Genomic DNA, 15,323 nt, shown 5'->3' with positions numbered 1-15,323 from the left:
TTTAAACTTGCCATTTTGTCAAAAACTGTAAAAAAAATGGAACTCTTTGAAGAGAGGTAGAAAAATTAGTTTGTAAAAAGTTGAAATGATACACCTGGAAATTTATCTGAACCAATTCCTCATATATTTACATTAGAAAAGTTGATATAACCCCAGATCACAAGTATTTGTCGTTCATTTTTCGCAATTTTTTTATTCATTTTTATCTTTAAAAGAAAATTGAATTTCATCAATTCTCAAATGTAACCCCAGAACTCCACTGTATTTTGATATATCCCAAATTGGAACTCCTCTGGTGTATTGGCACTCGGAAAAGTCCCGATTGTTTTTGACAGGCCGTAAAACAGTGGTTAATATTCTAGTGTTTCTAGCCTGGACTATACAGTGCTAGATAGTAACAGGAGATAGTGTTACGGCGTAGAGCGGACGTCTAAGCTAGCCCTACGTAGAGATGACAAGTGTTAATTCATGCAATACGTTCAGTAGACCTAGATATACGATCTTGAACTTGCCCTGGTTTCCTGCCCTGCTGTGTTTCGCGTCGCAAGGACCAGGTGGACTACAATCGATTCAGGGCAGAATCGCCCCGAATCTTCTGCGCATGAGTATTTCAAATTTGACAAATGCTCTTATGCATTCTCATTGCAAAGGTTTGTGCTTAGTGTAGTTCACTCTTTGAGCAAAATATACACACGACAACGTGTATTTTAAACGTAGACTGCATTCCAAATATCTAGTTCACAATCTAATTAAAATTACATCCTATGATCCGCTCATCTACTATCGCTAAACCTATGTGTAGCGATAATAGATGAGCGGATCATAGGATCTAATTTTAATCAGATTGATCTATAGTTCACTGTTTGAAAACTTCTTCAATATCAAAACTCCGCCATCTTCAAATAAAACTACCCCAGAATGCTGCGCGAGTATTAACCAATCAGAACACAAGATCGATTGTAATCCATTTGGCTCTACTGGCTTTAGCCGGGTGTTTCCTACAAACGTACATTGTATTTCCGAGCTTTTCGGAGAAGGCCGAGAAGTTGCGATTCATGCTCAAGATAGGATGATGGCTTGATCAAGGTATCAATTCATTGTGACCTTTTATGATTCTTGTGACCTTCTAACACCTGTCAGTAAAACGTTTTGATTGTTTAGGACACGTTTACATGGTATGAAACAGATAACCACAACCTCACGACGAACTTACCCGATGTTTATGATATTCTGAAGAATTGGCGAGGTGTGTTAGAGGAGTTTGCTAATGATAAGTAAGTCACAACACGATTTCTAAAAAAGTCTTCGTTTTCCCAACATTTTGCATCTTCGCTATCCATGGTTTTCAGATGAAACCGTTGGCTAGCGAAAATGAGTCTATTGTAAGACCCCCTATATGCCCCTGTAATCAGAGATTCTGGGACATACAGTTTTTGGTACATATGTATGTCTGTCTGCAAAAACTTTAACCTTTGACATAATTTTGAATGCTTAGTGGTATGTGTATTCTTTGTGACAAGACCTCTCTTTTGGTACGAAAATTACTTTGCTGCCAGGTGTGGGTATCGGTGTTTTACAAATACATCTTGTTTGAATTTAATTATATTATTCAATATTTCAAACCAAACTGAAATCGAATTTAAACATACTGACAATTTGATCAAGAACTGACAAGGAGGTGAAGCGTGATTTCCTTTGACCCATTCACTGAATGCATTCGGTTATACTCATTGGTTGTTTGTTTTGACAGATTCTTGATAGCCGAGTCATATGGAATTAGTAATGAAGTCAGGAACCAATATTACGACCATGGTTCGATTCCATTTAACTTTGCTTTGATACAGTACCTGAACAAAAGCTGTAATGCATTATGTGTGAAATCTGTGATCAAGAATTCGCTGGCGGATCTCAGTCCGAGTTACTGGCCTAACTTTGTGGTGAGCACGAAATAAATGCCGTATCATAAATCAAAATATGAGAAAAGAGAGAGAGAGAGAGAGAGAAAGAGAAAGAGAGAGAGAGTCAGAGAGAGAGAGAGAGAGTTACTGATTGTTGTGATTTAAATTGTTTAGATTGGAAACCATGACAATAGTCGAGTTGCTAACAGATTTGGAGTGGAGATGATAGATGCGTTTAACATGCTCCTCTTAACTTTACCGGGAACCCCGACATCATACTACGGTGAAGAGATCGGCATGCGAGACACGTTCTACTCCTACAAGGAAACCAAGGACCCAGCGGGGCTCAACTTCAACGAGGTATTCATACAAACTTTTAATTCTGAAAGTTGATCATGATTTGCTTTGAAGCCTATGGAATTTTGTGTAGTTGAGTGTTGAGAAAGCGTAGAGAAATCGAATGGCGAGGAGGCGACCTGAATCCAGGCCGGCCCTCGTCTGTTGAATTCTCTCCCTTCTTTTTAATGCATTCCTACTTTCAGGATAGCAATATCTTCCCGGGATTTTGTTGTTGTTCATCTTACTTACACTTTTTGAAGACAAAAAAACTTGGACCCCTGCCCCCAATGAAGTCCTTATGGTCCAATGATCTAGTAATCAATTAACACGCGCTTTTGGACGAACATTGGTAAACTCTACGGCAGTTTTAAATAGTTTGTTTCTGAATGAAAATGGTGTTTCCGGAGCAAATTTGTGTGTCCTGATACATGTATTGACCAACATACTAACGTTGGTTGGAATGCAGATCCTTACCCACATCGAGTCCAATTGATTAATAGGTAAGAGAAATCATAATTTGTAAACAAAGGGCAGGTGTTATTCTAATATAAACCTTTTTACGTCAAAATGATAAAAACTGTACTGTATATCAGTTTAATTTCGCGAGACCTTATTCTATTGTATTTATTTACGAAACACAACTTTCGCGAACCATTATTATAGCTAAAGTCTTCATGAATAAGAGTTTATTCGCGAGAAAAATCAAAATTTTCGCGAGTGGATAATGTCGCAAAATTACACGTAAATAATGTTCTCATGAATAGAATGTGATTTACATTTTTTTTCATCAGAAGCATCTTCATTACTGACATTAAGTTTCTTTGATAATTGAATTAGCGTTTAATGATGTTTAGATAATGTAACACGTGACTTTTTACCTCATGTATGTACTCGTGATGTTGATAAGGAAGAAAACATGTTCAACGTAGAGAAAACAGTGATCATTTGATTTTTCAGGGGAAGACGTGCCTGCTAGGAATGATAAAGAATGATCGGTAGACATGGATAGTGGAAAATGGTACGATGAAAAAATACAACAACTCGAGATACAGAATCAACAGAAAACAAACAGTCTGGCAGTTTAATGTACCATTTATCTCAGTCTGGCAGTACTACTGTATCATTTATCTCAGTCTGGCAGTACTACTGTACCATTTATCTCAGTCTGACAGTACTACTGTATCATGTATCTCAGTCTGACAGTACTACTGTATCATTTATCTCAGTCTGACAGTACTACTGTACCATTTATCTCAGTCTGGCAGTACTACTGTATCATTTATCTCAGTCTGACAGTACTACTGTATCATTTATCTCAGTCTGACAGTACTACTGTGCTATTTATCTTAGTCTGGCAGTACTACTGTGCCATTTATCTCAGTCTGACAGTACTATTTCACATTACTGTAACCCTGTCTCACGTGACAGGATTTCTTCAAGTTGCATCATACAGTTGTACAGCATCTGGTATTTGTAGATATAACCACACGGCAGCATTGCTTTTTTACTCTACTAGACTCTATACAACAGCATGGACATGAGCTAGTGGTGTGGATGGATGATTCCGTTAAACAATCTGGTAAAGAAGACAAAGGTACATGTTGTTGTAAGTTGTCATCATTGCGATAAGGATCAACCGAGGATTCAAAGAATGAACTTTTGTGGGGGTCAGGTGTGACTATATGGAATGCCATATTGTTTTGAGTTTACACAGATTTCGAAGTAGACGATTCAGAGAGAGGGATCGTTAAATAACAAATAGAAAATCATTGCACGAGAATCATGACAATAGTCTGGGGCTTCCGACATTGCAGAGAATCTGACAATAGTCTGGGGCTTCCGACATTGCAGAGAATCTGACAGTCGTATGGGACTTCCGACATTGCAGAGAATCTGACAATAGTCTGGGGCTTCCGACATTGCAGAGAATCTGACAGTAATCGGGGGCTTCTGACACTGCAGACAATCTGACAGTAGTCTGGGACTTCCGACTTTCAGTTCACCCTGTGCTCCATGTCAATGAGCAGCAACTAAAAATTGAGTCCTGAATACAAGATTGATACAGGGCTCACAATGGGTATGACCGGTTAACAGGGGATGCTTACTCCTCCTTGGCACCTGGTCCCACCTGTCCAGGGGTCCGTGTTTGCCCTACTCTTAATTTTGTATTCTTTATAGGGGGTAATGAGATTGATCACTGTTCATTATCTTTACCTTAAGAATAACTGCTTTGAATGCCAAAGGTATTGAAACCATTACAATCTTAATTCCATGTCTGCTATTTCTATTGTAATCAACCAGGTTGTGTGGAATACAGCCTTATAAAGTTATAGGCAAAATTGTATGGACGGCTTAATAAGATATAGGGCAAGAGAAGACTACCTACAACACATGAAAACAATCCAGCCAAACCTCCAGCTCCATGGCTATAAGCTAAGATACCGGAGTCAGATTTTCACATTGATCTTATTCAATCTTAATTTATATTGATAGGTTAATAAAATTAAAATCAAATCTTCACTAGCTCATTTTTATTTTGATTGTCACGTGGTCATGAAACCAGGCTGGGTTGTAGAGAAACAGGATTTTGTGTTAACCCAAAATATCCAGAGCTTGGTTGTAGTCTTGATGGGTTAGTCGTCGATGATTGGGATGGACTTTAGAATGAACTTTTTGAATTAAAGTGTCCAAAAACTTTAGAACACAAGTACATTCTAATTTGAATTTGAAAACTTTTAGACAAAGGTTAACTTAAAAGATATTGCTTAGAAAGAAAATAAGTGAAATAAACCTTAGAAAGGTCTCACCAGTTTTATTTCCAAGTATAAATGCATGCAGTTGAATAAATGCAGTTCGACTTGATGAACAGAGCAATCTGATTAAAACCAGATCTTCAATCCGCTCCTCTATTGGCCATGTCCCGTTGAAGTTGGGTTGCAAAAGGGGATTAAAGTTTTATATAGGGAACATTTTCAAAAATCTTTCATCTTCAATAACAGAAGGTCATGATTAGTCAAATTAAAATGCAATCATCTTCAGGTGTTCAAATTCAAGGACCATGGGGGTAGGGTGTGACACAATAAAAGACAAGTTTTTTTTATATTAGAACAGGCAGGAAATCAATTTTAAAAAATTCTTTTCAAGCTGTGTTGATTCATACCCCTCCCCCTCCTCAAATTATTAACAATAGGGTTAATGTGTTTCAAATTTTACAGAATGTACATACATGTATAGTTTGTATACAGGAAAGAAAATCTTTTAAAGGTATTTTTCTCCAGAACAGCAAAGTCATGTTTGTCATATTGATATTGAGACATTCCCAAGTTTGGTGAATTGAATTGCAGTATGTTGTGACCCCCCCCCCCCCCCCCCCCCCTCGGGTGTGTGTGTGTGTGTGTGTGCTAAGTTGGAGCACAACATGGGGTCCAATTTTTAAAGGAATAAAGATTTAAAATAAAATGCATTCAAAATTCACAAGAGCTGAACAACAGCAGGACCATGGCAAGGCCTCATTTCCTTTACTTGAGATATCATATGAAAATCCCCTTGTATCAAAATTATAAAGAAAATAAAGCACTACTGTTAAGTTGTAATAAATGTTTTTTATGTTATTTTAAACTAAATGTACACATAGAAAAGAAACAGAGACATACATGTAATCACATAATGAACATTGAACAAGATTTATTGCACCAAAGATCCTAGAAATTAACAAGACAACTAATAACAAAAATACACAGTGAAAATACATGTAACGAAAGTGGCACAACTTTTTGCAGAATTCTTAAATTTTTTCATAATTCGTTGAATTGAGAGCTCAACATGAATTCTATGTTTTGCTTCTTTGGTAGGTGTCTCTTCCTCCCCCAAAACAGGGAAGATATCATTTCATTGTACATTTCTTTAATTAGGAATCAACAACTGGCCATGTTAAGATCACCAGTTTAAAGGCGGTCTAACGATCCCGATTGTTTTACCATTCCCTTGTAAGAAATACTGCCTTCATATTCATCAAAAACATAGCCTACATAACGAAACCAAATGGTGCACTACACCTTTCAAAATCTGTATGTCTCTTATGTAGGCATTCCTTTGTACCCAAAAACTTACTTGGTTGCTTAACTGGTACCCCCGTATAAATGACAATGCAGCGCAAGCATTTCGGTAAATGTTTCCTCAATTTGACCTTTGTGGCAAACATTTCAAAATTTAGGGTACTGAATTTCATGTACAAATACTATATCTATGTCAAAAGAATTTTAGATATACGATTGTTACGGAATCAATATCCTAAATCAGATTGGAGTAGTTCTAAATGCAGTCTCATCAATGTCATTAATAACTTCTTTTGCGAAGAACTCTGAAAGTTCCCTTTTTTGGCCCCATTCGTTACCCTGGAGTATTTTCAGGGTTTGACACATCAGTGATCCAATATAGCTATATTTTATTTGCACTTGGGCCTAAGATCTGCCACTATGACAGAAAAATGCTGTAAGAGTTTGAATTTCCTGACATCATCTTTCATTGCTTCAAAAACTATTGTCTCACTAAGTTTACAGTTTGATCAACCTCAATTTTATCCCCAGGAAATAAGTCTTAACAACCTTTTTCAACTTGAATCAAGTGTAACTGACTCTTCAAATTTTCTATCTCTTTTTGTAATAGTTTATTCTTTATTGCTAAGGACACATTTTCAGAGATGAGTTTTTGCACAGTTTGAGTGCCTTTATCTACTAGAACTGGTTTAACAGGCATGTTCAAAGTATGATCTTCATGAACTTCATGAACAGTAGACGGAGTTTCACAAGTTGTTTTAGTAGTGCGTTCTTGGCTTTGGGAACCCAAATACTCCAGAAGAATTTGTGCTATTTTGTCATTTTCTGATTTCACTTCTTCAGTATATGTGGTGTTGGATTTTTTCTTCTTTTCTTGTGATAATCCTCTGCCAATGGGAGCCTTTCTTTTTTTGGGACGTGTAACCTAAAAATTACAATGCATACACATGTAGTTCACAAAATCCACACTAGACAAAACAAGTGGTTGTTTCAGTCTTCAATATCAAGATCACCTCCCTTTTTCCACTTGTCAATGTAGAGTGTAAGGAGAATGAGGGTGGCTTTAATCACACACGATGAATGTATCAAAAAGCATCAAAATTAAAAATGCATAATTATGTACTGTAGGTATTTGTCGCATTTATAAGGGGGTGGGGGTGGGGGTCCTTCATTTAACTTACTGTTAATCATGTACTTGTTATTTGTCACTTTTATAAGAACGGGAGTCCTTCATTTAACTTGCTGTTAATCATGTAGTTATCTGTCACATTTATAAGAAGGGGGTCTTTCATTTAAACATGCAATTAATCATATAGGAATTTTGTCACATTTATAAGAGGTGGGGGGTCCTTCTTTTAACTTACTGTTAATCCGAATTTAATCGGGTCGGGATTCTTGTCTGTTGGTCCATTTCCACCTACAAAATGCTGGTTGCATATGTAAGTGTCCTTGTTAACATTATTTATGGTGAAATCTCGACGTCCACAGTTGTTAACCCAACGTAAACACTTTTCTCTGTCCTTTGTCGGTTTCGGAAATCCATTGCCGAATCCAATGAACCACACATCACGCTTTGGATAGCGCGAGTCGTTGACACATACACCGTAACAACAATGCTTTGTTGTTACCATTTCCCAGCAAAGTTATATTTTGAGCACAGGTCCATACATAATTTCTTTCAACACGAGTTCCCGAACCCGATGCTTAATTTATTACGAATCGCGACAAAGTTTGCGACCCCGATGTAATTATTGTGTAAACAGCTTTTGTTTTCTTTTCTTTCTTTCTTATATATCATAGAGTAAAGCTGACTAGAACATAATCCTATATTCAAAACTTAATTCCATTACAGAACGACAGATTGCAGAAAGATTTGTTTTGTTTAAACAAACAGCATCATATGGAACACTATTTTTTATGCCCCCCCCCCCTTATGTATTGTGTATATATAAGATAAACTTCTGCCTTGATTTGAGAGAGTGTCATTATTCTAGCACTATATTGACAAGTTCATTGCCGATTAGAGGGTTTTCAAGGTTTAGACGTACTGCCTAACACGCCCAAGTTAAATGAATAGATTATTAAAACGGTGTTAACTGCACAAGCCCGATGTTTACATAAACAGGTCGCGGTATCTCAGTGGTCGCTTCGTAACCGGAAGGTTAAAAAAAATCGTTCGCGGAAATGGCCGAGTAGTTACGATTTGAGGTAGTGATTGCTCCTTCATAATTATTTATTCTCCTTACCAATAGTACAAAGATATTGAGAAAATACTTATATCAGTATCCATACAAATATACAATATGATGTGTTCACAATGTATAAATATGTACAAACTGCAGCGACCAAACGATCGACATTTACAGAAGTGGGAATCAAGGGTCTTCCGGATATGGCCCTGAAAACAACAACTACTCAAACATAAGATTTTAAATAAATATATTTTTTTTCTTTTTACAGACTTTGTACCAGGACCACACCCGTGATCCGGAGCGTTCCCCAATGCAGTGGAATGACATACTTAACGCTGGATTCTCAAATGGAACACCTTGGCTACATGTAAATAAGAACTACAAACTGATCAATGTTAAGGTAAGGGAGTCTTTCTCATCCACCACAGATTACATTTTCGATATTCTTTTGAACCTGTCTTTGCTCACGTCATCCCGATGTGTCGCCTGGCTTCATTCCCCTAATTTAACATTACCCCGGGGTATCGCCCATGGGGATGTCGCCTTTTAAATAATTTTCCTCCTTTAACGTCATTTCGAAGTTTCACCTTACCCAGTTTTCCTATTTTTATATAAAGTTTTCTAGGGTTTCGCTTAACTTTATTTATTTCAGGGGCTAAACCCGTTTGGGCCCGAACTCTGTGATGCCATAAATATTTATGGTATCACAGAGTTCGAGCTCAAACGTGCTTAGCCCTTGTGATTTTAATGTCATCTCGAAGTGTCGCCTATCTTATTTTCCCTACTTTAACATCATTTATTTGCCTAATTTCAGTTTCCTATACTCTTACGTTATATCGGAGTTTTCCCCAAGTGTCGCCTAACTCTTCCCTGCTCTTCGTACTTTATCCCTGGGTTTCGTCAAAATCAATTTTCCTACTTTAACTCATCCCGTAATGTTGCCTAACTTAACATCCTTACTATAACATTATTCCGGGATGTCGCTTAAGGAGGGGTGCTGCATCAGAGAAATTTTGATATGGATAAAAAGTGGAGTATATGTATAACAATATTTTGAAATTGAAAACTTTCAAATTTACTTTATTTAGTCAAAAATACAGTTTTAGTTTAAAGCAATCTGAGAAAAATTTAAAACCCTTGCTGGACTCGAACCCACGATATACAGCTCAGCATCGAAATGCTTGGTGTTTTTTTGTTGTTGTTTTTTGTTTTTGTTTTTTGGGTTTTTTTGATTGATCAACATACAATTTACACAACAACAGTCATCACAATGAATATCACAGTTTCAGATCTGGTTTAACATTTTACAATAAAATCATGTTAAAAGATAAACAGTAATATCCCATCTGTTTCTTTCAATAGAGGATTGTTCCTCAAAAACTTTTTTAAAAAACATCTTTCTGTTGTTTTTCTCAATACACGAATAATGATAATTGTAATAAATATAATGTCTAAGCAAATATTTGCAAAAACTTGTCAAATGTATTCTTTGTTAGTTTGCAACAATAATTGTCTCCTTCTGTAAATTGTGAATCTACACAATGACAGAAAAAAATTAACAAAAAATGTGTTAACATTTTTCATAACATTTGGAAAAGCAGTCATAAATATTTCATCAAAATCTAAAACATTGTATACACTATTTTCACAATCTTTCAACAATGTTTCCAAATGATATATAATAAAATTGCTTTTGAAATATTGCATTTCTGTGCAATATACAAACATATGTATTAAATCTTAACGTTCTACCGAACAAAGTGGACATTTGTTTGAATCTCTTTTACCAATTTTAAACAATTTTTCATACGTAAAAATTGCATTGTGAAATTTTTTTTAAATCAAGCTCCACAACATCAGGAGGTTTTCCACTTTCTTTAAGTACAATCCATCTGTTGTCAAGCATCTTTATATCTTTTGTTTTAAATTTCTCTGACCAATATTGGTTTGACTTTGGAGGATTAAACACTTTTTGAATCAACAATTTGTAAAATATTTTTACAGTGCATGAAGAAAAATCATACCTTGTATTTTCGACACAAAGTGAAAAAATTGGTAAACTTGCTTCTTTTTTATAAACATTGTTCTGAATAACATTTTCCCATTCTTTAGGAATAATCGATAATAATGTTGAGTAATCATTTTTGATGCGTTTTGCACTAATTTCAGTATCACATTCATGTATCATTTCTACAATAAAAGATGCAGGTAAAAATCCAGGTATCACTTCATATGAAATGTCTCTGATATGTGTGATCCCCACTTTTATGAAATGTTTCCACAATAGTGTCTTGTTTTGATTGACAATTTTGGGATTAAAAAACAAACAGTAATTAAACACATCATTTGTACTTTCATTGTACTCAATATTATCCTTCACAGCATACCAAGCACTAAACATTTCTGTATAGAACAAAGGTAAACATTGTAAATCATTTTTGTTCAACTGTAGTAAAAACATTTCCACTCCTCCTTTCAAATCACATATTCTTGATAAAAAATAGCTAAAAAAAATATTTCCATGCAAGATGTTTTCTTGTGCCAAAATACTTAGCTAAAAAAAATTAATCGAAAATAAAGCATTTTCAAATAAATATCATCCATTTTTAAACCTCCATTTTCTTTTTCTCCGACAATTGTCTTATATGACACTAAATGTGTACCATAACTCCAAAGAAAATTAATACATTCTTTCTGAATCGAATCTCTAGCCCAAAATGGAATAGAAATTACAGACAAAGAATACCATAATTTAGACATAAGTAATGTATTAATAACATTAACTCTTCCGTGTATTGTCAACAATCTTCACATATTAAGAACTTGCTTGATATTTTGAACTTTGCTTTTCCAGTTCAGATTTTCACATTCCAATTTGTTTTCACCAAAATAAACTCCAAGAACTTTCATGACATTTGTTTCTGTTATATTGAGAAGTTTTTTATCATCTAGTAACAATTTTCCTGTCCCTATACACATAACTTCAGATTTTTGTACATTGATTCTGGCACCAGACGCTTTTCCATATAATTCAAAAACATTAAGTATTTCAATAATAGACTTTTTATCACATACTGAGATCGTTGTATCATCTGCATGCTGAAAAACTAATGCTGTTTTATCACACATTGGAATATCTATTCCTCTAATAAATTTGTTACATTTAATTGCACAATTCAAAGGTTCTGAACATAACACATATAACAAAGCAGATATTGGACAACCTTGTCTAACAGAGTTTCGAACTGGAAAATATTTTGTCAAATGACCATTGTTTTTAACACTCGACATACTAACCTACTCAGCTACTCAGCTAGGCGATTTTTTTTTAAAATGAATAAACAAATATTGCCGATATTTATATTTTGATCCATGTTTTAAAAGGAAGTCAGCCATTATGACGATGTAGAGTACCTCCTTAACTTAATTTACATATTCTAATGTTATCCCGGGGTTTCGCCTAAATCAATTTCCTTACTTTAACTCATCCGGAGTGTCGTTTTCTCTACCGATGATAGCGATCGACTTATTTTCAAAACATTTCTCTTCGGTCAGAATGAAAAAGCAACGTTAACTAAGTGTAAACAAACCTACATTGTATTTGAATTTATTACAGATGCTCCCCTAAGAAACTTTCCATTCTGTATTTTAATAATCACATATATCAAGACTTTTATAGGAAATTCAATAGAATGAAATCAACAGTAACAGTAAACAATTCGATGTTAGCTCCAGAACTGATCGAGGCTGTCTGTGAGAAAGATTGTGCTACATGTACATATTTCATTGTTGAGTTCTACAGTTAGTTTTATTTTGTCTATAGTGACAAGTTTCTCGTTTCATTGTTCTGATGTTAAAGTATTATATGACATAACATCCTCTTAAATTTGTTACAGATTTTGTAAACTATTTATTAATGTTTTGATATTGCTAAAATCTCGTATTTACCACAAAACTTTCCTATAAAACCACTTATAATAGTTTTACATTATTCACACATTTTTACTTGAAAATTCAATGGAAAAACATTACCCCAAAATTTAAATCCGTCAGAAATGTCCTTTTATTGGTGCATTTCATATATTAATGACCAATTTACACTGTTGTTTGATCAAGTAATGACAATTCCCATGTAAACACAGCATTTTTGAAGGTCATGGGATACTCCAGATTTTGGACAAAGTAGGATTTTGTTGTGTTTACTTTTCATACATAGGACAGCATTTTGTGGTAAATATGGGTTTTTAGCAATACCAAAATATTTGAAAATAGTTTCTGGGTATCATTTTTGTCCCAAAAAAAGAATATAATGGCAGTTACTATCGGGGGTGTGACTTTGGTATCACTTTCCTGTCCATCATTGCAGACTGAACAGCTGGCGAAGCAGTCCCACTTAAATGTCTACACACAGCTAGCCAAACTACGCCAGAACTCCGCCTTCACGTACAACGACCTGACTTTTGTAGACGTGGATGGCAATCCTGAACAGATTTTATCCTACATCCGCACCCAGGGAGCCGCTAAATACCTGGTGGTGTTGAATTTTGGACATTCTTACGCTAATGACGTGGACTTGAGTGATAGCGTGGGTAGCGACAGAGGACGAATTGTCGTAAATGCCATGTCGGGCTATCTACCGAACACAACGATAAGTCTTAAACAAATAACATTGTCCAGGGGACAGGGGTTGGTTGTTCAAGTTTTGTGAAGGGGGATAACTCTGTTGTGTCATGGATGAGAGAGAAAGTAGGGCGAACATTCCACTATTCTACGGACCAAATTTCAGTTGTGGTCGACGAGTCTCTCATTTCTGTGATACAAAGGAAAATGAGTCAAAATTCACTTTGTTTTATACGATATGCAAAATGTCAATGTACCTGTCAGCATTGTATATGGCACGCCAAATTCACAAAAATGAGCTAAGCATAGTTTCACAGTTGATAAACTAGGTTTATCGACTGTAAACTATACTTTACGGACCGTAAACTATAGTTAACGACGTTAATCTATATTTCACATCTGTAAACCATAGTTAACAGATAATCTATGTTTCACAAGCGTAAACTATAATTAACAATGGAAACAATCATTAGCGATTGCAAAACATAGTTTATCTGATAAATACGGTTTCACGATTGTAAACTACGGTTTAAAGTCTAAACTATTATTAACGAATGTAAATGATAGTTTACGGTTTGTAAGATATAGTTTATAGTTATTTAATGCGCCGAATTCACAAAAAAGTGATAAACACAGTTTTGTAAGATATAGTTTATAGTCATTTAATGCGCCGAATTCACAAAAAAGTGATAAACACAGTTTTGTTTAATATAGTTTATGAGTGAAAATGGCAGTTAGCTATAGTTTACGATCAAAAACTATAATTAACGAATGTTAAACATAGTTTATCTGATAAATATAGTAATACAATTTGTGAAACTAGGATTAACAATTGTGAACTATAGTTAACGAATGTAAATTATAGTTTACAAATGTGAATCTGTATTTATCAGCACAATCTATTGTTAACGTTTATTCAAAGACAGATAAACTTGGATTAGCATTTGTAAACTATAGTTTACAACCGTTAGATATAGTTTTACGGATGAAAACTATAGTTAACGAATCGTTAACTATAGTTTACGGTCCGTAAACTATAGTTTACAGTCGATAAACCAAGTTTATCAACTGTTAAGCTATGTTTAGCTCATTTTTGTGAATTTGGCGTGCCATAATTGCTAAACATTCTCTGCAAAGTTTTGACAATCGTTTTTGAAAACTGTCAGTATAAAGTCACTTATATCTGCGGAAAGCGCTAACGGTACATCTACCTTGGTAGTTTTATCCTCATGTGACGTCATAGCTTTTAGCAAAACGAAAAAATTAGATATTGTGTATGTTAGAAATGTATTTATTTTCTTTGGTTATTGATTAAATCAAACAAATTAATATAGATTTTCTACTTTAAGTCCATAATAACGCAAAGTCACATGAAGATGGAGCAAACATTGCATCGTGTGGTGTGTCATTTTGGACGGATTTTTTAAGTATTAATGTACTAAGACGAGAGAGAGAGAAAGAGAGAGAGAGAGAGAGAGAAAAAATCATATGTCAACAAACATTGACAAATTGCGTGATGTTAGAAATCATTTTGCATAAAAATAATACAGTACATGTCCAGAGACAAGTCGTTATTTGATACAAGTAATAGCGTGTAGAATGTAAAATAATACCCAGATACTTTTATATATATATATATATATATATATATATATATATATATATATATATACCTATTATGTCAAATTGTAATAAAATATAAAACAAATTATTATTCTTGTTTTATTGGTGCAAACCATAACCTTTGTGTTTGGTCTAAAAAAAAAATATTTTCATTTCCCATGTACATACAAGTAGTATGGGAAGTCTTGATCAGATTCTGATACCAAGATCAAATTATTAACACAATGATCAAAAGCTAGGTCACTTAATAGATTCTGATACCATCAACTTATTAACACAATGATCAAAAGCTAGGCCACTTAATAGATTCTGATACCAAGATCAAATTATTAACACAATGATCAAAAGCTAGGCCACTTAATAGATTCTGATACCAAGATCAAATTATTAACACAATGATCAAAAGCTAGGCCACTTAATAGATTCTGATACCAAGATCAAATTATTAACACAATGATCAAAAGCTAGGCCACTTAATGATACAGAGCAAGTCGTTTCCTCATCATTAAAAGTTTCGAATCATCAAGAGGATATCAAATGATGTTAAACTTAGATGGTCTCCCTGTTCAACCCCTAGATTAATTTTGAAATATTCA

General features: G+C 34.6%; 2 protein-coding genes across 2 annotated transcripts in view; one reads left to right on the top strand and one right to left on the bottom strand.

Annotated features, from left to right (window-relative positions):
* The window catches only part of LOC125678832 (maltase A3-like), a 35,378-nt gene extending 20,801 nt beyond the window's left edge, over positions 1 to 14,577 (top strand). Inside the window, exons 6-10 of the mRNA XM_048917544.2 lie at positions 1,162 to 1,274; positions 1,751 to 1,937; positions 2,073 to 2,258; positions 8,753 to 8,884; positions 12,851 to 14,577. Of these exons, the coding sequence (XP_048773501.1) occupies positions 1,162 to 1,274; positions 1,751 to 1,937; positions 2,073 to 2,258; positions 8,753 to 8,884; positions 12,851 to 13,192 (960 nt within the window). The 3' untranslated portion in view covers positions 13,193 to 14,577. The remainder of the gene's footprint in view (positions 1 to 1,161; positions 1,275 to 1,750; positions 1,938 to 2,072; positions 2,259 to 8,752; positions 8,885 to 12,850) is intronic.
* Positions 5,820 to 8,444, bottom strand: LOC125678841 (uncharacterized). Its single transcript, XM_048917561.2, has 2 exons — positions 7,657 to 8,444; positions 5,820 to 7,217 (listed from the first exon to the last, which is right to left on the bottom strand). Exons 1-2 carry the CDS (start codon positions 7,921 to 7,923, stop codon positions 6,834 to 6,836), a joined length of 651 nt encoding a protein of 216 aa, XP_048773518.2. The 5' UTR covers positions 7,924 to 8,444; the 3' UTR covers positions 5,820 to 6,833.
* Positions 14,578 to 15,323: the final 746 nt, after the last annotated feature.

The sequence above is a fragment of the Ostrea edulis genome, chromosome 2, assembly GCF_947568905.1.
Source record: "Ostrea edulis chromosome 2, xbOstEdul1.1, whole genome shotgun sequence".
NCBI classification, from domain to species: Eukaryota; Metazoa; Mollusca; class Bivalvia; order Ostreida; family Ostreidae; genus Ostrea; species Ostrea edulis.
The sequence above is the reverse complement of the archived record's forward strand: the minus strand, read 5'-3'. Positions and strand labels throughout refer to the sequence as shown.

Coding starts and splice junctions, on each gene's coding strand:
- LOC125678841 (XM_048917561.2), bottom strand. CDS start 7,923: ATGGTAACAACAAAGCATTGTTGTTACGGTGTATGTGTCAACGACTCG. Junction 7,218..7,656: donor CGATTAAATTCGGATTAACA/GTAAGTTAAAAG, acceptor TGTAATTTTTAG/GTTACACGTCCCAAAAAAAG.